Source organism: Bombyx mori, chromosome 14, assembly GCF_030269925.1.
Source record: "Bombyx mori chromosome 14, ASM3026992v2".
Classification (NCBI taxonomy): domain Eukaryota; kingdom Metazoa; phylum Arthropoda; class Insecta; order Lepidoptera; family Bombycidae; genus Bombyx; species Bombyx mori.
This window is the reverse complement of record NC_085120.1, coordinates 378,122-399,958: the sequence shown is the minus strand read 5'-3', so window position 1 is coordinate 399,958 and position 21,837 is coordinate 378,122. Positions and strand designations below refer to the sequence as shown.

General features: G+C 39.6%; 2 protein-coding genes and 1 non-coding gene across 3 annotated transcripts; 2 read left to right on the top strand and 1 right to left on the bottom strand.

Moving 5' to 3' along the window:
• The first annotated feature begins 1,017 nt into the window (after positions 1-1,017).
• On the top strand, positions 1,018-20,991 carry LOC134200064 (uncharacterized). Its single transcript, XM_062671992.1, has 2 exons — positions 1,018-17,964; positions 19,101-20,991. Exon 1 carries the CDS (start codon positions 1,018-1,020, stop codon positions 2,032-2,034), a length of 1,017 nt encoding a protein of 338 aa, XP_062527976.1. The 3' UTR covers positions 2,035-17,964; positions 19,101-20,991.
• On the top strand, positions 6,446-11,185 carry LOC105842629 (uncharacterized). The gene is made up of 3 exons (XM_012696738.1): positions 6,446-6,587; positions 7,651-8,781; positions 11,040-11,185. The coding sequence occupies exons 1-3, from the start codon at positions 6,446-6,448 to the stop codon at positions 11,183-11,185; spliced, it is 1,419 nt and encodes a 472-aa protein (XP_012552192.1).
• On the bottom strand, positions 17,612-17,698 carry Mir3339 (microRNA mir-3339). Its single transcript, NR_107618.1, has one exon. It is a non-coding gene; the product is annotated as a microRNA mir-3339 (primary transcript).
• Positions 20,992-21,837: the final 846 nt, after the last annotated feature.

Sequence of the window (21,837 nt, the reverse complement as noted above, 5' to 3'; positions counted from 1 at the left end):
TTTTTTTGATTTGATTGGAAATTCGGATCTCCCTTTCGGTGGAAAAGTAATCAATGTCTGCTTGTACAGCCACGTGCGAATAAAACTGAGTTATTAGATCTTTCTATCAAACGATGCCCCTTATGGTGCGTTTTTAAGACTTTTAAACTAGAATAAAATATGCGCATTGATATAGAGTAACGACAATTTGCTGATAATTTACTAAATTAAGCAACTGGTTCTAAATGCTATTGGAAGAAATTGAATTGCCACAGAATATCATTTCAAACAACAATCTTATTGATTGATGTATTTGGTAACTGCTTAGCCAATGAAAATTATGAGAAGATGAAAGATAGAGAGATACTCGCGCCTCTTAACAAAGATGTTGAAAAAATTAATGATGATATAGTTGCAAAACTTCCCTGAGAGTACAAAATCTACTATAGCCATGACTCAATGAAAGATCAACCTGAAGGAGCAGTGGGGCACAGTTCGAGTCAGCCCTATTCAGAAGTCTTGCACAATTCATAGGTTTTCAGCATCGACGGACAACTGCATACCATCCATCGTGCAATGGAATCGTGGAAAGATTCCACAGGCAGCTTAAAGCTGCCATAATCTGCCACGAGAGTGCAAATTGGGTCGACTCCCTTCCTCTGGTCTTACTGGGCATCCGCAGCGCTTTCAAAGAAGACCTTCAAACCACCTCCGCTGAACTACTCTATGGTGAGCCACTTCGTTTGCCAGGTGAATTTTTTAACACAGAACCAGATTTTGGCGGTACACCAGTTTTGACAGAATTTGCGTCAAAGCTACGTGGTATTGTTCAAAATTTGAAGCCAACGCCTGCGTCTCGCCATAGCAATCAGAAAAAGACCACGTTCGTTTTCAAAGATTTGGCCACTTGCAGTCACGTATTCCTGCGTGACTGTACTGTCGGAAGAACTAACCGCGGCTCTACCGTCACAGAGAGCGTTGTACGCAAAGGGACTGCTACGCTTCTTTTGGGGGATCGGGTTCCTATCATCAAAACAGATGAGGAACGATCGTTATCAAAGGCGGATAGCGGAGAATCGTGCCCGTAGTGGAGTTGAGGGAGAGCAGCAGCGCAGGGAAGAGGATCAGGTGGCTGAGCTGGTCCGGGCGGCGCGGCTGCACCCACTCCTCGGAGCGAGCGCCGACCATGATGGCGCTGTTGTTACGGGGCAGGATGGGGTCCGGGGGGAGGTGATGCCAGCTCCGGAGTTGTCCACGGGGGGTGTTCGACGCGCTAGGGCGGCTGGTGTGGACAACAATAATTGGAACACCTACAGTGATACAGTTCCCGTCTACAGCGTCGGTGTAAACACCTGGGCAAATGAGGACGAGGTTGTGCCCTTTAGTGCGCTGTACAACCATATAGCTGAGCGTATTACTGATCCAAACGCGACGGGAGCCCTGGGCGCGCTGGTGAAGGGCTCGACTATGAAAGACTCGGCTAGCGTCATTACCATGGTCAAACATATGCAGCGGGGAAACGGGTCGTACCGCGATGAGGCACCACTAGTACGCGCATACAACATGCTGAACGCCACAGCCGCCACCGGTAGCCCCCCGGACCCGATAGTATACAAATGGATGCGCAACTTTGTGCCGGTGGGACCGGTTCAACTGGAGAATCTTCGGGGGCAGCCTGTGGGGGGCTCTGTTATTGCGGTCCCACACGATATGTTCACCGAGTATGCGTTTCTCAACTTTAACACTCCTTTCCCCGGGATCGGGACGGGGATAAACGTGTTTTCACTCGACAGTATGGATGAGACTTGGGTTACGGTCCAAATGTTGTTATTCGGAACTTGTATATATGCGCTTTATCTTGAAAATGTCGTAAGCGAGATTCAGGCATCTGTCAATTATCTTGCGTTGTATGATGGCTACCCGCCACATCACTCCCCTCCGAGACTGGAGGTCGTGTCATTTCTAGTTAGCGTTGTCCGTGCTGAGATTAGCTTGCAAGTGCCAGTGCTGCTCGAAGTTTGCGGTGAGTCGAAACTGAGCTTGAATACTGCGTGATTGTCGCCAGTGCTGCTCGAAGTCTGCGGTGAGTCGAGACTGAGCTTGAATGCTGCGCGATGAGGCAGTGTAGGTGCGTGCCGTAGGGCCAGGAAGCGCGGTGAGTCGGCTGCGATGGTCCTGTTGAGGCTGCGATGCTGGCTTGCTATGGGACGACTGTCGATGACTTGCTTTTATCTGCGAGAATGCGGGGATTGTGGTAGCCGAAGTTCTTGATGCGCTGATGATGAATCAGAAGGTTGCGATTATCACGTCGGGGTCACCAGTTTGGGGAGATATACGACAACGGGAAGATCTTCCACCGAGCGGGTGATATTGCTCGGTAGACCGACGGTCCAAATGTTGTTATTCGGAACTTGTATATATGCGCTTTATCTTGAAAATGTCGTAAGCGAGATTCAGGCATCTGTCAATTATCTAACAGAATTTCTCATAAGTGTCAACATTAAGAATTGCCAGCACACGAACTAAAATTGAAAAAAAAAAGCGTTTATAATGTTGTTGCGTAATTTAGAAGTGTCAGAAGGACTATGCAATATCATGGTAACAAGTCTGTGCATTCACATAATAAAGGCAAAAATGGTTTTTAATTTTTTTTATTGCTTAGTTGGGTGGACGAGCTCACAGTCCACCTGATGTTAAGTGGTTACTGGAGTCCATAGACATATTATACTGAAATCTTAAAACTTATATCTCAAGGTGCGTGGCGCATTTACGTTGTAGATGTCTATGGGCTCCAGTAACCACTTAACACCAGGTGGGCTGTGAGCTCGTCTACTCAGGTAAGCAATAAAAAAAAACAACGTGACCACACGGCGAAAACGTCGAGTGCGCGTTTCCACTGACCACAGAGATACGGAGGTGCAAATTTTAAAAATTAAAGTTCCTCCGTTTTCACCCGAGTATCCAGAATTGTGTTTCGCCTTGCTGGAAGGTCAATTCGACAGTCATAACATCACTGATGACGTCCTAAAATTTAATAACGTCACCAATAATTTAGACCTGCAGTACGCAAAGGCCGTGAAAGATATTATTATCAATCCTCCGGCAAAGAACCGTTACGACAAAATTAAATCTGAACTGACCGGCAAAGAACCGTTACGACAAAATTAAATCTGAGCTGATAAAGCGTCTTTCCGCATCACACGAGAAAAGAGTCAGACAATTGCTCATTCATGAAGAACTTGGCGACAGGAAGCCTTCACAGTTCTTGCGCGCGCGTCGTTCGTAATACGCGCCGAGTCGTATGTTTCCAATGCACGATGTCACACTTATATAATAAAGTGCAGTATTTAATGTATTGAGTAATCGCTACAAGTGTAACTCCGGTTTCGTGGAATTATTTGAAAATTCAATGTTGTGAGCTTACCAGGTTTTTTTTTTTTCGGACCGTGGGCCGATCCTCGTACGAGGTCCCCGCGCCTAGGGGGCGCGCGGGGTTGTGGGACTTGACGCTCTGCAAAGTGTTGGGAGTAGACCGCGGGCCCAAGGAATTTTAGGGCCCACCCACTAAACGACTCCCCTGCACTCTTCGCCCAAGCGTCCGATCCCCTCCGAGGTCAGAACCTGGATGAGGTAGGGGGGTCACCGCGGTCAACACGGCAACCAGACAGCGCGGCTCACCCCAAAAACGCCCAGCCGACGGAGCCTTCGAGGCGAATCGAAGGCTCTGAAACGTCAGCCGTCTCGGTACGGCATTCGTCAGGCTGTTCACACGGTGCCGCTGGTGTCCCGGAATACCCTCCTGGACCAGAACCACCTTGCCGGATCGGGAGGTGATACACCGCCAACCGGTTGCTCTTTAGAATCTCCTTGGCAGCGCGCTGAGTGCTGGTAGCGCGCCGCGCGGACTCTACCCCCTCAGGTCGCCCCTTGACCTTCACCGGGGGGAAGCCGCCACCTACAGGAGTCGGGACGTACGGGCGTTTTCCCTCCTCCGACCCCCGGCTTGACGGCAACGGATCGGTGCGGAAAGGGAAGAGCTCTCTCTCTCTCGTTCCGCCGCCTCCTTCTGCGATACGGTGGACTCGCAGAAGTCGAGCATCGCCCTCCAGGACGCGTCGCTGCCGAGCGTCATAGCCACGACGCGCGGCAGCGAGAGGTCCTCTCCTACTAGAGCTTGGAACCACTCAACCATCACTTGTTTTAAAGAGTTCATGTTAAGAGGTTTATTTTCTTCCTACTGATTAGGGGCGTTGTCTATTACAATACTCGAATTAGATAGTATAATGGGTATCAGTTTGTCATCATTCAGCCACTTTGTAAAATTCTCAGCGTTCACTTGATCGTGATAGTCCTCGGTTTTAGTGTCCGCCTTAAACATTAGAAGTGCATTACGGTTCCATTCACAAAACCGATTTCACTTCCCGCGTGAACTTTAATCCATCGGCGACCAGGGCTATCGTTCCTTCTCACTCCAGTATCGGTTAGTGTTTGCCAACATTTTTTTACCGTGTAGTATGCGTGTATCCATGTTTCATCGAAATAAATAACTAGTTTTTTATTTGTACCTAGCAAGTCATGCGGCGTAAATATTTAGCCCTCCACGCTTGAATTTGGGGTATTTCTATTAGAGCCAGCCTTTTCTGGTCTTTTAAATTGATATCCTAAATAACTTTTGATTATTTTTCTCAACCTTTTTTCGCTACCTGTATAATTAAGGTCTGCCTTTGCAGCTGCTATGATTTAGCGCATTTTAGGTTTTTTTTTTCTCACCGTATACATATAGTGAATTATATTTCTTAATGCTGTTAAATAAAATCCGTCGAAATATTCCTTTCTACGTCTCGTTGCTTTCGTAGGAGTTTTAATTTTATTGCCACTTCCTGTGATTCATTCTCACATCACGCATTCACATCTACAGATTGTAACGGTAATTGTTACACCCACCGGCAGCCGCAGTGGAGAGAATGAGATCTTAACAAATTTACTCAGGGCGCCTTTTAAAATAAAAGAATGAAATGCAGTCACACACAAAGACATAGGTATATTAAATTAAAATACACACGTATACAATAAAATTAAAGGAATAACCATATAAAAAAAAAACTAAAGCTACTTAAACTAGATTGTTACAACATTAGGCATATAAAATTAACGGAGGGTAATTAACATGTATGTTCTGCGATGAAATATTAAATTTTAAAATTATACGTATCTTTTTGGTAAAATACGGTGATTCAGCAGTTAGGATCCTGGATTTATTGATGTTACACCAGTTCCCTCGCGTCAGTCAGAAAGTACTTAGATCAGGAGAAAATTCCGGGACGTTACGTACCACGGAGCGTATTCCAATTTATAAGTCACGATTTACGGGACTATTGGAACCCTATAAAGTATTAATTATACACAATAAGTTTCATGTTATGTTACAAATTACACATATGAATAATTAAACACTTACCGTTAATCAAATCGGGCATAAATAATTAACTTGAATGTGAAATATTCTTATACAGTTAAATAAGGATGTGTACTGTCTTGACCTTTCCTTTAACTATTTGGCGCGGCTTCTGAATGAGTCGCTCCGAGCGCATGCATGCCTATATAAATAAAATCGGAACAAAGGCTGATCCGATGGAGGGAGCACGCGCCAGATTGACTTACAACAAATATGCAAATTAGCAATACGGTGTTACAAGATTCATGCTGCATCGATGTAATTTTGTCACTGTATTTTTTGCAATGCCTGTAGCACTCGCCACACGTTCCGTCACTTTAGTAGAATTTTGTAAAAGATTTAATATGTCCGTCACAAGTTGGTTCGAAATTAATATGTCCTCAGCTGTGTCCGAAGCATTTTAAGGACACACTTCATATTTTGAATCAATAACTTCCTCCTTAGCGTCCTCTTTCTCTTTAACAAAGTAATTATCCGCTTTAATTATCATTTCACGATCACGGTTTTTAATTACTTTCTTAATCATTTTAACAGAATAAGTAAAATAACAATAACAAAAATAATAAAACAGGAGAATGAAAACAAAAAGCTATTACAAATACGTGGTAAGAAAGTAGAGGTATTCAATACGCGTAGGCGCTGGCCAACGTTGCGAACGGTACTGACAGTTCGACTACATCACCAAGATGGCCGCCAATCGCAATATCAACGTGCGGGGCTTATAACTCAAGGTTTAGCCAAGCAATATTTTTCTGTGATGAGTTCGACCTTTCCAATGTATCTGAATTTATCACTATTAAATCGAAGAAATCCCAAAAAAAGAAAAAACTTGTAAATTGTTTTAAACCAAAGATCTCGGACAGACAACGTTCGTTGCGCCCGCTGCAGCAGGCTTTGGCGGATAATCTTGCAAATAAAGTAAATAAGCTTGTAGTGCCTCCTCGCCAAATTGTACAGACCTCACCAGAGTCTACTTCAGAGAGTCCTTCTATGACACCACCTGGGACCCCAATGGCTAACTCTGTTTATAGAAAAAAATACACTGAAGAGGATCTTGGCCCACATATGGTCCATGTTAGATTGATCTCAGATTCAAATAGTATTGCATCATTGCACATAAAATTTGGAAATCATCTAAAGAAAAGCAATCCCGGTAATATCTTACAGGATGGAATTAAGCGAGTTATAATCGCCTTGCAATAACTTTTAAAACACATCGTGATGCCAATATTTTCATGTCTAACATGTCTATAAATCCTTTGTATAATGAAGTGATTCCAACGTATAATATATGTAAAATGGGTTTGATAAAGGACATTCCCCTGGAGTAGACTCATGAGGACATTATAGACAATCTGCAGATCTCAGAAGGCTATGCAGAAATTATCAAATTCCGTAGATTAAATAGGAAGTCTGTCAACTCGGATGAAACTTCATGGATTCCTACTCAAAATGTGGTCTTGACTTTTGATGGACAGTTTCTCCGTTTTACAGTGTATTCCTTTTTTTCAAATGTTCCAGTTGAAGAGTATATTTATCCAATGGTACAATGTTTTGATTGTTGTCGCTTTGGATACACTCATGTTCAATGCAGGAGCAAACCTAGATGTAATAAACAGACTAGCTTGCTATACTGAGACTTTTTCTTGTGATAACTGTAGAGGTGAATATATAAACGAATCTTGCCCTGAGTTTACTAGGCTAACAAATATTAAAAAACATATATCTCAAAACCCCATTTCATACCAAAAAACCTCTAAATTGTTTCCTATTGTAGAGAAATCATATTCACAAATAACATCATCTATTCCACTATCTGCCCAAAGTTTAAATGATATAGATAATCCAAATTCTTTCTCTTACAAAAAAAACTGTTATAAAGAAGCCTAAAGCACCATTTTATTGGATGAGACTCCAGCTAAAGTAGGTAGCGCTTTGCAACCCAACAAGGAAAAGGACACACAGTTGCCACCTTGCGACACACTAAATAAATTGTTATCCACACTTATAAAATGTTATCGCTAATTCATAACTACTAGAACACGCTGCTCTTTCACTTATAATGCACCGCACAAAACCTGTGCGATGGTAATCACGCAAAGGCTAAAGTATGATGCACCGCGTTTGAGGATGAGGGGAATCGACATGAGCATGAGGGGAATCGACATTGAAATGTCAAAGCAAGTAAAAATATTAGGACTCACTATCGCCGCAAGGGCTGACCTTCAGACAGCACGTAGCCAATGTTTGCAAAAAAGCATTAGATATTTACAAAAAGCTTGCTAGATCAGCCCGTGTTAGTTCGGGGTTGCATCCGGAGGTCGTGAGGACCATTTATACCGCTGCCGTTGAACCAACGATACTGTACGCTGCTAGTGCATGGGCACCAACAGCAAATAAATTAGGGGTACAAAATGTCGTGCAGAGAGGTTTCGCCCAAAAACTGTGCAAAGCCTATCGTACAGTCTCCCTGAACTCAGCGCTTATACTAGCTGGGTTGCTCCCTCTCGACCTACGCATTCGCGAGGTGGCTTCACTATATGAAGCCAAGAGGGGGATACCCCAGCCATCGCTGGGCGACAGGGAGGTAGAACAGATGTCTCCAACGATAGAGGCCCCACACCCTGCAGAGCAAACCAGACTAGAGTTCGATACCCTGATAGACGAGGAACAGTACAATGCCCACAGCAATTTTGCTGTGCGAATCTTTACGGACGGCAGCAAGATTGAGGGTAAAGTTGGAGCGGCGCTATCCTTGTGGAATAGAACCACCGAAACTAAAGCCATCAAGCTCGCGTTGCCGTCCTATTGCACCGTCTATCAGGCAGAGCCGTCCTATTGCACCGTCTATCAGGCAGAACTCGTAGCTCTATGGAGGGCGACGGAAAAAGTGGCGAAGAACCGCGAGACCTCTTTCGATATCTACAGCGACTCTATTGCCGCTCTGCAAACGATCACCAACCTCGGTTCCCCCCACCCCCTAGCTGTGCAAACCAGAGACATGCTGAGGCGATGTCGACTCCAGAACAAAAGCGTTAATTTTTTCTGGATCAAGGCCCACGCAGGCTTGGAGGGAAACGAGAGAGCTGATCGTCTCGCAAAAGAAGCGGCCCTAAAGTTAAAGAAAAAGCCGGACTATGACCAATGTCTGGTCTCTGACCAATGTCTGGTCTCTTTCGTCAAGCGTAGTATCCGCATGGCTACGCTCGTGGAATGGAACAGGAGATACAAGTCTGGTGAGACAGCCTCCGTAACAAAAATGTTATTTCCCAATGCGGTGGCGGCGTACAGAATCGTCAGAAAAATGGAAACTACAAGCGTCATGGCGCAAATCTTCACGGGCCATGGTGGGTTTTCCGCATACTTGAACCGCTTCAAGTGTAAGGAAAATCCATCGTGTTTATGTGAGCCTGGGGTAGGTGAAACGGTTCCGCATCTCCTCTTGGAATGTCCTGTTTTTGCAAGAAACCGATTTGAGATCGAGCAAATATTAAATACGACAATGGTTGCTAAAAATTTACCGGAGTTGACTAAGAGAAAAGATAATGAATTGTTTATAAGTATCGTTTAAAAATAGCAAATAGAATATTAAATAGAAATAAGTGAAAGCAATATATAGTAAGTATAAATTGTATATCATAAAAATTGTATCAGATAGTTAGACAAATTGTGTTAGCCTAAGAAATATAACCTGAAAAAAAAAAGACCATTATGCAAAAATTGAAACGATTTATAAAAATAGATGTGTAAGCTTTAGGATTGTAAGACTACGCAAAAATTAAGTAAAAACTCCCGATCCCTTACCATAGCCCTTACTTTAGGTAAAAATAAAAATAAATTAATAAATTCAAACGTAATATTAAGAGCCATGTTAACATGGGAAAAAAATTTTGATTGGAGGTTTTAGCTGATTGGAGTCCATCGCTGCCCGTGGTGCTGGGTATCCATGATGGGTTTCCCTCCCGTTTTGCCTGTAAAAAAAAATAAAAAAATCTCACAATTCATGATTTAGCAACTGATAAGGCTACATGTTACATGTGGGACGCAATCATCGGTGCTCGTCAAATCGCGTCGTGTCTGTGGCATTTTCTTCAGAATTTGCCTTCAGAAGTTAAACAGGGTCACATTTTATTCAGATACATGTGGAGGTCCCAACAAAAACAATACGGTTGCTATAATGTTCATGTACTTATTTCATGTGCATCCAGCGCTAGAAACTATTAATTACAAGTTCCTTATCAGCGGACATAGCCATATGGAGTGTGACTCGGATCATGCTCATAATCATATCATGATCATAATCAGTTCCCAATTCAACACTGTTTTTAGCAACTTGGGAACGGCCCTCTTATGTTTGTCCTGGCAATTAGAAGATATAACAAATTCTGTTCTCTTTAGCAAATTAAATACGAGTATTAAACATTCGTCTATTCTAATACCAACTCAATTGCATCAAGAACATGTCGAAAATCATCAATATTTATCGAACGACTTAGAACTAGCCATGAGTCTCGAACTAGTTTGTAAGGCCTATAACACCTTGCCAACTTTATGTACGATCAAATTCATCCACGGAGTTATATATGTATGTCCATATCAATTGACTGTAAAAACTTAGAAATAAGAGATTATACTATATCAGGCACGGGAATTGTAACTATTCAGACCACATATAAGGGCTTCTGCCAGGATACTCAATTATTCCCTGATTCTAACGTCCTTAACATAAGCTATACTATTATTAAGCTAGATTTGTATATACTAAACGATTCTTGTTGTAATTTCGCTATTAAAAGAAGCTGAGAATAACCCCGCATTAAACTAAACAGACTCGACCTTAACTTACTTTTTTTTTACTGTCCTTGTAGGCAGACGAGCATAAGGCCCACCATGGTGAGAGTAGTTACCGTCGCCTATGGACTTCAGCAATGCCATGGGCAGAGCCAAGCCGCTGCCTACTGTAACTTAACTGTAACTTATTGGTAAACAATTTATTTTCAAAGATTCCAATTTAGTCCCAGAATTAGATAAATAATCGAACGCCCTAATCACTTCACAAAATATGGCGTACATTATTCCTCCTGCATACGTTTAACACCGTTTAAACAACGTGAGCGTAATCCGTCTTCAAATCTTCGTGCTTATAATCGTTTTTATAATTCGTCTTCTTAATAATCGTCGTTTATTCGTCATCGTCGTATTTTCGTCTTATCTCCTTGCAGCGTCTTTCGTTAAAATTTTGAAATTTTTATGGCGTCCATCCCGCACGAATATTTGTCTTTTATCCCGGAGGGATATTTGTTTTTTTTATTCCGGACGAATATTTATTTTTAAATGTAGAATAGGGATCGCAGCGCATAAAATAAATCATCCACTGTTGCAAAACCTTCTGTTATAATAATAATTAATAAATAACACTTTTATTACGTCTTGCTCATTTTTCAACGGCCTTCGTCATCTCCCTTTTTTCTGTCTGTCATTCTCTTTTCCCTTTCCTTCCGTTTTCTTTCACTCACATTATAGCGCTCCGTTCCATACCTACCGTTCTTACCAATCCTACATTATCTAACAGAATATATTATATATTTATTATATTTACTTTTAGGTATCAGTGGAGGCTATCCTTTGTCAAGAATGTTATGCAATAATAGAAAGAGCATCTCTAAACTTGTCAAGGGATCAACAGTTGAACGAGCTAATGGACATATGGTCTTCCATGTTGAGAGCCAAGACACACAAAGTATCAATTGATAGCCCTGAAGGAAATCTCATTATGTCGTGCATACCTATTCAGCAGGCATAATACACTTGCTGCATTGAAATAGTTCTCGGATTGTACACAAAAAACTCATGAAAGTTGGTCATTTGTATTTGTCCTTTATTCCACATACCACAATTGTTTTACACCCTCCTTAGGTATATAAATGTTATTCTACCAAAACCTTTATAATGTATGGGTTTAAGCTTTTTTTTAAATGTTTTTAGGTACACAGACTTCAATGGACTAATGCCTATAAAAGTGTTAGGAGACAGAATCAGTATGATCAGAAAAGGCAGCAGCAGATTGTTCATAAAGAAGTTATAGCAGCACAAGAGAATATGGATGTTCCTACGTCAAGACATGAAGTGGACAGTTTCACAATACCTACACCACCACCACAACCCATTGAGCAATTGCATCAGGATATAATCTCATGTATTTATAAAAGAGTTGCTGCATCATCACGGCATTGTATTTTTGGTGATTGTAGGAATACAGAACGTTTGTTGGTACCGTCTGTTATAAAGGAATAATGTTATTGTTAAAGCATAAATTGTATGAACCAGCTAGTGCCCGAATATGCAGTCATCATCTCAATATTGGTCCTTGGGATGAATTACAGTTTCATTATAATTGTTTTTAATATTCAATCATTCATTATTATCAGGGATTTTCCCTGAAAAGTGGAAGGAAGCCCTAATAGTTCCCATACATAAGAACGGGAAAAAAGATCTAATAACTAATTATCGGCCCATCTCCATCCTTTGTACATTTGCTAAAGTCTTTGAAAGTTTAGTTTATACTCATATTTACAATCGTGTAAGAAACCAGCTGTCCCCATTTCAGCATGGCTTCATGACGAAGCGGTCCACAAATACGAATTTATTTCAATACGTAAATGATGTTGCGGTCATCGTTGACAACTCTGGGCAAGTTGACGCAATATATACTGATTTTTCTAAGGCTTTTGATAAAGTTAATCACAGCATTTTACTAGAAAAACTACATCAATTTGGTATTGAAGTTCCTCTGCTTAGATGGTGTTCTTCGTATCTAAACCAACGGCCATCACAGGTTGTTATTGACGGGCACAGTTCCAGTCCATTCATAGCTTCTTCGGGTGTACCTCAGGGTTCCATGTTGGGTCCACAATTTTTTAACATCTTTATCAACGAAATTACAAATCTTTTTAAATATTCTACCTGTTACCTATTTGCTGACGATCTTAAAATAATGCGTGTTATAAATGATGTGAATGATGCTGAACTATTACAGAGTGATATTGATAAATTGGTTGATTGGTGCCAAATTAATAAAATGTATTTGAATATTTCGAAATGTCTACATATAAAATTTACATTAAAACGCAATATAATACCAACACAATATCATATTTCAGGGGAATGCTTGAGTGAAGTTTCTCAGACTCGTGATCAAGGGGTGGAGCTTGATACCAAGCTGAATTTCACTAAGCACATTGACAAAATTATAGATGCCGCGAACAAATCACTGGGTTTTGTACTTAGGAATGGTAGGGAGTTTAAGAAGGTTTCCACTACGCTAATGCTTTACAACAGTTATGTTAGAAGCAAACTTGATTACTGCAGCACTGTGTGGTGTCCTACATACAAAACCCATATTGACAGGATTGAGAGAATTCAAAAAAAGTTACTTCGCCACATGTCGTACCGTTTTAGGCCGCCTAATTATGTTGAATGTTATGTTGATAGGGCTAAATATTTTAAAATGCAAACATTGAGTGATCGCCGCGATATGTTAGGCTTATGTTTTTTACATCAAGTTATGAGCGGTACTGTCGACTCCCAATCCATCCTCAATAAATTCTCTTTGAAGGTGCCATCCAGGTTACCTCGTCGCCCCGTTGCTCTTTTCAGCACCCGCTTTAGCAGAACCAATCTAGGCAAGCACTCACCTACTCCTCGTCTAACTAACCTTTATAATAATCTAGTCTGAAAAGTTGAAAACCTTGACATATTTGGTGATTCCCTTCCAATATTCAAGAACAAAATTATAAAAAGTTGTTGTTGAACCTCAGCCTCAGCCTTGGTCTGAGTCCTCGGGTATTACTGTCCTTGTTGTCTTTCTTTTGTATTTATTTTTTATTATTATTAATAGTATTGTTAAATCTCTATTGATATATTAATGTAATGCATGCTGTGATTGCCTCTAATTAGAGTTGCAGTTATCAATTGCTCTATACATGTCAATGTTATTTTATGTCTTACTGTAAACCCAACCCTGTCGGTAATCCTTAAATTAATAAATAAATAAATAAATAAATAAATAATGATTTTACTGGGTACCAAATGGATGACATGATGTCAATTATGGATAGAGGTACTCGCAGACAGTATAACTTTTCTAATATTAGAGAAATTAATCCCCGTCTCTGTCATTATTGGTTATGGATCAAACCTGAAGAGTTTTATCAATTTTTATCACACATATCACAGCTTTCACAGGAAACTGCTTGTTCTAGTGTGGCTTTAAGTATTATGCTGGTTAAACTTAGAACCGGTAACAGGGTTAAACTTAGAACCGGTGACAGTAATGAGCGATTATCTACATTGTTTCAACTTCCTAGAAGCACTTTAGAAAGATACATGTCTAAAGCAAGAGATTGTTTGGGTAATACATTCGTACCCTTATATTTAGGATTTGGCCATTTCAATACAAGATGCGGCAGCAAGAAATAAGATCATTCCAGAGGGTTTATTTGGAAATCCAGATATGCCAGTGCGATTGTTATCTGTGATGGTATAGTACGCGTCACTTAAAAAGAACGCTGGCGGTCAAGCTGCGCACTAGGCTATTTATCGATGTATTTGGTGGTATGAGGGGCGGCGTGGGGCGGGCGGGTCACCTGTCGCATGCTTGCCGGTGTGTTATTGGTTCGTCAGTCGACCTCTCCTATCCGCGCTGGGTTCACGTTACGTTCGTTCTCAAAATACTATCGCGCACAAAAGTTTTAATAACAAAATGCTTTTACATAGAAAAATGAGAAAAATGATTTATGACGTATATTGTTTTATGAAGAGAGAGGCTGATAATAATGCAGTTGATAATTTGAAACAATGCATGAAACGGACCGCAGAGGCAACAAAATGTTCCGCGTCTACAGTGAGACGAATTGTAAAAGGTTCAAAACATTCAGAATTTCTTACTATCTTCCGAACTCCAGGCAAAAATAAAAGAGTTAAACAATCACCAATAATAGACATTGACAGCTTTGATCAGCGTGTTATAAAAAGAATCATCCACAATTTCCACGTCACTGAAAAAGAATTACCTACCATATCAGTCGTAGTAGTCGACAATGCATCGTACCATAACAAACAACTCGATGCTGCACCAACGTCCAGTACAAATAAAGGAGACATGCAAACCTGGCTCCGTGAAAAAGGAATTGAATTTGAAGAATCCACGAGCCGCAGTTGTACAACGTATTTATTGCTTTTCGAAGTATTCTCCGCGAAATTTGACACATTTTTCCATACGATGGAACCAATCATTGAAGCAACTATTCCATTCGGAAGTTGGGGTCTCCAAAATGGCCGTTTTGTAGGCGTCCACAGCTTCTTCAGGTGATGAAAATCTCTGTCCACTCAATTTATTTTTTATTTTAGGGAAAGTATAGAAATCATTAGAGCTTAGGTCGGGGCTGTACGGCGGATGGTCTAATAATTCTATGTTTTCTTGCTCTAAAAACTCTTTTGTTCTGAGCGCGGTGTGAGAACTCGCATTGTCGTGATGGAGGATGATGCGGCGGTTGCAGTTCTCTTTACGGAGTTCAGAAATGACCCGTGGCAAACAAATGCTAGCATACCATTCTGCATTAACCGTTCTTTGTCCCTCAAGAGGAATAGTCGTAACATGGCCGGTTTTGGAGACAAACGTGGCCACCATTTTTTTTGCAACACTCCGTGAACGAACAATTTTTGTTGGCTTTAACTCATTTTCGAACACCCAAACTCGAGACTGGTTTTTTGTTTCGGGTTCGTACGCGTATATCCAGGATTCGTCACCTGATACAATGTTGTATACAGCATTTGAGGATCCTGCGTGGAATCTTTCGAGAGTTCTGACGCACCAAGTAACGCGAGCCGCTTTTTGCTCTTCACAGAGCGAATGCGGTATCCATCGGGAAAACAACTTTTTTACACCTAATTGTTCATGCAAGATTATTTGTATTTGACTCATGCCAATGTCTAAAGTTGCCTGAATTTCGCGGTATGTCACATGTCGATCTTCCTCAATCAGCTTACGCACAGCATCAACGTTTTCTTTGGTGACTGCAGTTTTTGGACGACCTTGACGGGGATCATCACTGAGCTTGACACGTCCACGTTGAAACTCAGCAAACCAGCGATAAATTGTGGTTTTGGATGGGGCTTCATCACCAAATGCAGAAATCATCCGGTCAACACACTGTTTTTGTGTTAAACCACTTCGAAAGTCATAATAAATCATCGCTCTTGAATTTTCTCGAGTCAATTCCATTTTCTCAACGACTAAACAAGTTTGACAAAACCTCGTGACAAGACCGAGAATCTTTTTTTAAATAAATAAATGGTATTCGATTTTTAAAACCAAGGAGTTTTCAATTAAAAAGATTTTAATATGACAGGAACAGTGGAAATATTCCATTCCCGATACTTTTAGTGCAGCCCTCGTAATATGAATTTAATTACAGTCAAGAGAGTGCATCACTAACTATCGTACAACTGACATCAAGAGAAATTATCATCTTTATAACTTTACCTAAATTTTAACTTTCATAAACTACTTTAACTTCAAACTTATGATATTTTTCTACGCTCTCCTGTAACATGTAACTGTATACAAGAGTACAGAACTACTAAACTGTACATACCAATAACCAATATACGAAGCCGCGAGCGAAAGATTACTTCAAAAATAAATAAAAAATACTTCGTATTTTCGTGCGCGAGTGTATCCATGCGCAAACACACTCCCTCCACTTTCTTCCAGCGTTCTTTTTACGTGACGCGCGCTCTACTTGTGTCTATGTGCAAAGCAGTAGTAATTATTTGTACCAAAAACAAACTTATAGCTTACATAAATATGTCAAATTAGTAAAACCATTTTCGTTTGTCTGCTGTGATGGGTTCATTTTGCAATCACTTGGCCCATTGCCAGCAACTAGAAGCGATTCGGATATTATGTCCACTGAATTTTGAAATGAAACAAGTATATTAAGAAATTATTTCAGGCCTGGAGATGTTTCCATTTTATATAGGGGCTTCAGAGGTGTAATTAGTAAATTGCACAGCTATGGCTATAAAGCGTATATACCTCAGTCTCTCTTGGAAGGTGAAAATCAGTTAACCGCAGAACTGGCAAATCGATCAAGATGTGTTATAATGTGTCGCTGGGTGGTTAAAGTTGTAAATGGGCGGATAAAATGCGATTTTTAATTATTTTGTCAAGAATACTTCAATCGTGCATCGTCACACCTTATGTTAGATTTTAATATTGCATGTGCACTTTTAAATAAGTATCATGCATCTATTATGGCCGACCTGATGCTCAAGAGTTCTTGGAAATAGCTAAAGCTAGATTACAAAATTATTTGGGAGAGTACATACAAAATGAAAATATTAATAGAAGGAGAGCGATTTTCTTAACCATAGATGCTGAACATCCACATTTGGACACATTTCCAAGACTGTCATTACATGATCTGGTGACAGTAGCTCTAGGTTCCTATCAGATTAAAGAAGTTCGGTCGTATTATGGGGAGCATGTCCGTAGGAATGGAAAATGCGAAATAGAATTAGCAAACGACATTGAGGACGACTTGCCATTGGTACTGGGAACGGACAAGTATTTAGTAAGGGGAAGAATTAAGTTACGACATGTTAGCATGTAACTCAGTAAGCTGATATATGTGGGATGCTGTGAGCACGTCATGACCATTTTGTGGTTTCTAGACCTGTTGAACCGCCGGTTCCGTTTTTAGACGACATATTTTATGAACATTATCATCATATGGACCAATAAAACTATTTCATTCTTATATTCAAGCATTATTATTTTCTACTCCCTATAGGTACCTACCTACGAACCACCTACATTTAGCATGACCTACCATTATTTCTAATATTATTTACTTGGAATCATTCATTGGTTTCTTGGAACTATTTTCTGTTGTCGTATGAGAATTCAATCATAATCGTTGTAAGGACTGGTTTGTTACAAAACTAACCTCAAAACTGAACAAAAAGTCAAAGAACAACAAAAACCCTACAAAATAAATGGATAAATTTTATTTTCTTTGAAAGTCTCTTCTTTGAAAGTCTTTGAAAATCTCTCTTCTCTTATATAAAATTTATGCTTAAAAAAAAAAGCGCAACGGTGGTCCATAGAAGAATGGACAATTTCTAATTAATCGGTCAACATGTCGGAATGATCGGACACAGATCACGAGCTTGACCAACATCTAAAAAGTCTAAAAACCATGATGCGGAAACGTGCCATTACAATAACGAAATTAAAAGCAGCCGTTGTCGAAATCTGCCATACTTGTAAGGGAGGAGCGCCTGAAAGCTACCTTTGTGAAATTCGAGCGTGTTAATATGGAGATAATAGCTATCGACCCCACCGCTGACGATATTGATAACGCGGAAGCAAATAATTTAGAAACTATGACCGGCATTAAAAACTTGCCAGATATTCAGATGTCTGGTGTTACCAAAAAGTCAAAACCTTGAACTAAAATTTTTGGGTAAGTGTTTATAAATACTTAAAAGTTTTATGTGTTTGATTTTTAAAGTACACTTAAGATTACATAAAGTACACTCATACTATCGAGGAAAACCTGAGAAATTTGACCTAACTAAAGTTGGAAAGAAAACGGGAGGGCCAGCAACAGCTACAGTCACCCCATGTTTTTGACAAAGCAGCAAACCCGGCATCACCGAAGAACACACACACCCATGTGGGCAAATTCTATCTTTGGTATCGACGTTGCCGTCAGAGAAGTGAATGTCAATCAGAAATCACGCCATTATATGCGCGATTACCTGAGATTGTCGAAAAAGTGTACACGTCACTAGCAGGTGATGACACTTCAATTAATAAACAAATGACTACGTCCACAGACATCTGCATGGACAAGTTCAACCACATTTTCACTTCTCGTACCTTTATGTGAAAATGGCAATCTTGACTGTTTTCCTTCACAGCATATGATGCACTTGGACATATCAATTTCAGTTTGAATGAATATGAACAACTTTTACTATGGGGACGCATACGAAATCGTAAAAAATCAGGTGTTTCATACATTTAGGTCATGTAGGTATTATATGTGTCCTAATAGTAAAAGTAGCTCGTGTTGAAGAGTACAACGACCCCTTAAAGTATTAGGTATTTCAACCTTTTTTAACACCATTCAATAGGCTGACGACATTTTGGGAAATGAGCGATCTTACATTATACTGGACTAATATAAAATAAATCCAGTTAATTTTAATATGGTAAAATAAAATAAAATGTAAAATATTAAATACTACTTATTTATATATTACATAACGTGTACTCCACGCGGGTGGAAAGCGAGAACATTAAGTAATTATATTACGCTTTCAAAAAGCGCTTATGCCACCGGTATAAGAAAAACTAATAATTTATCAAACCATATAAAGATGCTTGGCTGTCATAAATTTAAGAATAACTTGAAACTATTAACATGGATATTTAAATATACAGAAATTATCTTCAATACTGAGTGCATTATATGATCTGATCACTGTAATTTCCATATTGTAAAATATTATTATTATTATTTTATATGTTATTTTCAAATTTAACTACCAACTTACTTTTCTACAAATTTCATTTTAACAATTGATTTTTCAGCTGCCAACTTACAAAGAAAATGGAAAAGGTTAAGAGACTCTTTCAACAGAGACCTTAAAAAACAAAATTCACAGAGAAACGGTTCAGCAGGTAGTTCAAAGAGATACTACTACTTTAGTCAATGATTATTTTTAAAGCCATTGTCTGAAAATCGCAATACAACATCGTCTCTACCAGTACAAAACAAAGACGATGACATCGAACAAATCAGTAATGAAGACGATAATACTACTGAAACGAGTGACTCTGAAGTTTGGAAGAGACCAAAAAATATCCAAAGAAAAAAAGATTATGCAGAATATGGGTTAATAAAAAAAATAACAAGTCATTTGAGCGATCAAGTAACTGCACATACTCGTACACAGGAACCTGACAAGTCCTGTGACAGTGATATGCATTTTTTGCTATCTTACGATAGATTTAAGACCATTCGCGATGATTGGAAGTTGAATGCTCAGATAGAAATATTTAATGTAATTCAAAAATATCACACACCTACAACTACACGTAATGATAGTTACAGTGAATATGGACAGGGGTACGAGGGCTGCACTAAAAGTATCGGGAATGATTAAAATCTTTTTAATTGAAAACTCCTTGGTTTTAAAAATCGAATACCATTTATTTATTTAAAAAAAGATTCTCGGTCTTGTCACGAGATTTTGTCAAACTTGTTTAGTCGTTGAGAAAATGGAATTGACTCGAAAAAATTCAAGAGCGATGATTTATTATGACTTTCGAATAGGTTTAACACAAAAACAGTGTGTTGACCGGATGATTTCTGCATTTGGTGATGAAGCCCCATCCAAAACCACAATTTATCGCTGGTTTGCTGAGTTTCAACGTGGACGTGTCAAGCTCAGTGATGATTCCCGTCAAGGTCGTCCAAAAACTGTAGTCACCCAAGAAAACGTTGATGCTGTGCGTAAGCTGATTGAGGAAGATCGACATGTGACATACCGCGAAATTCAGGCAACTTTAGACATTGGCATGAGTCAAATACAAATAATCTTGACGTAGACAAGAAGTAGTGTTCTTTCTTGGTGTAGTTCACTGCTTCTATATTTGTTACCCATTGCAATTGTCTGTCCTTTGTTGTTATTGTCCAAATTTAGTATTAACTGGTGTAGAATGTAGTTTAGAATTTAGTTTTAATATTATTTTTAGTAAGTAGGTAGGTAGGTAGGTAGATACTCAAAGATATTATCTTTTTGACAGTTGACATTAATAGTTGTTGTTTTTGTATAAGGCTATGGAAACCGCCATACAGCCACTTTGTCTATATGTTACGTTTGGTTTTTTCTATCACATTATTCTTACATTCTATTAATGTTTTAACAACTTTTTAAGATTAATTTTATTTTAATTACCTATTAGTATTATAATTAGTTATTTTTAATGATTATGTTTTTTTTTTTTGTTTTTGATTTATTTTTATTTATTAATAGTATTTTTCTTTTTCTACATCAGTTCGTAATTTACAATTGCATTTCATGTTGTATGGGTAACATTTGTTTCTTTAGTCTTATCTGTTTTAATTTTTAAGTTTTCTCTTTGCATCAGACACCGGCAGGTTGAGTGAATGTATTTATTTTTGTTTATTATTTTGTTTATATATATATATATATATATATATATATGTCGCATCCGGGTCAATAGTTCGGAACATCAACGATACACAAACGTCAAAGTGACGTGTACAGAGCCTAGATTGGAGAGGGTAAACGTTAATAAAAGAACGTGCACTCTGTATTCGATGATTATTATTACGGTACTATCGGTTGAATAAGCAACACCAGCCTAGGAACTGTACTGTGTATATTGAAAAGTATTTAGAGTCAAGCTGTATTGTGATTTACCTACACTGTGTAATAAAAATTAGTATTTGGAACATACGAAGTATTTATTTCTCGCCCGGATCCCTACTGATGCCCACAAATGAGCGACCGTGAATATAACGAGTCTCCGATATCAGAAGTGGGATCTCGACAGGCTGAGAAACCGCTAAATCATGAAGAATTATGGCGACAACTTATTGAAAAACAGAACCAAAATATGATGGCGCTGATCTCTACGCTACGACCGCATGAATCAAGCCGTCACTTCACTCTACCGGAATTCAACCCTGATAAAGAAGAAAGTGACGCAAGATCTTGGTGTGCAACAGCGGATATTTGTTTCGAAGACAACCCACCACGTGGCGGTCAACTCATTGTTGTCATTAGCAAGGCTCTGAAAGGTACCGCATCATCATGGTTGTCACAGATATCATACCCTGGGATATCGTGGCCGGAATTTAAGGACCTATTCACTGCAAGATTCATATCTAAAGACACATGTGCAGGTACCCTCATTAACTTACATAGTGAAAAATTAAAAGACAACGAGTCGTTAGCTGCATGCGCGAGTCGAATTATTACCTCATTGATGAGCCGTTGGAAAGATTGCACCGAAGAACAGATCGCCGTAGCAACCGCCCTAGCGCACATTTCTCAACACGACTCACGATTACAACGTCTTGCTTTTACAACGGAAATTACTTCCCGCCAGCAACTACAAAAAGAATTGCAGGCTTTCTCGTATCAAAAGCGAAAAGCTCCTGCAGCAGAGGCGTTGTCAACAGCTGATAGCAAGCGAGAAAAATTTTACAAGCAGCCTACATTAAAGTGTTTTGGCTGTGGGAAATTGGGTCACCGGCAGGCTGAGTGTAGATCAAAGCCCAAAAACTATAAGCCAA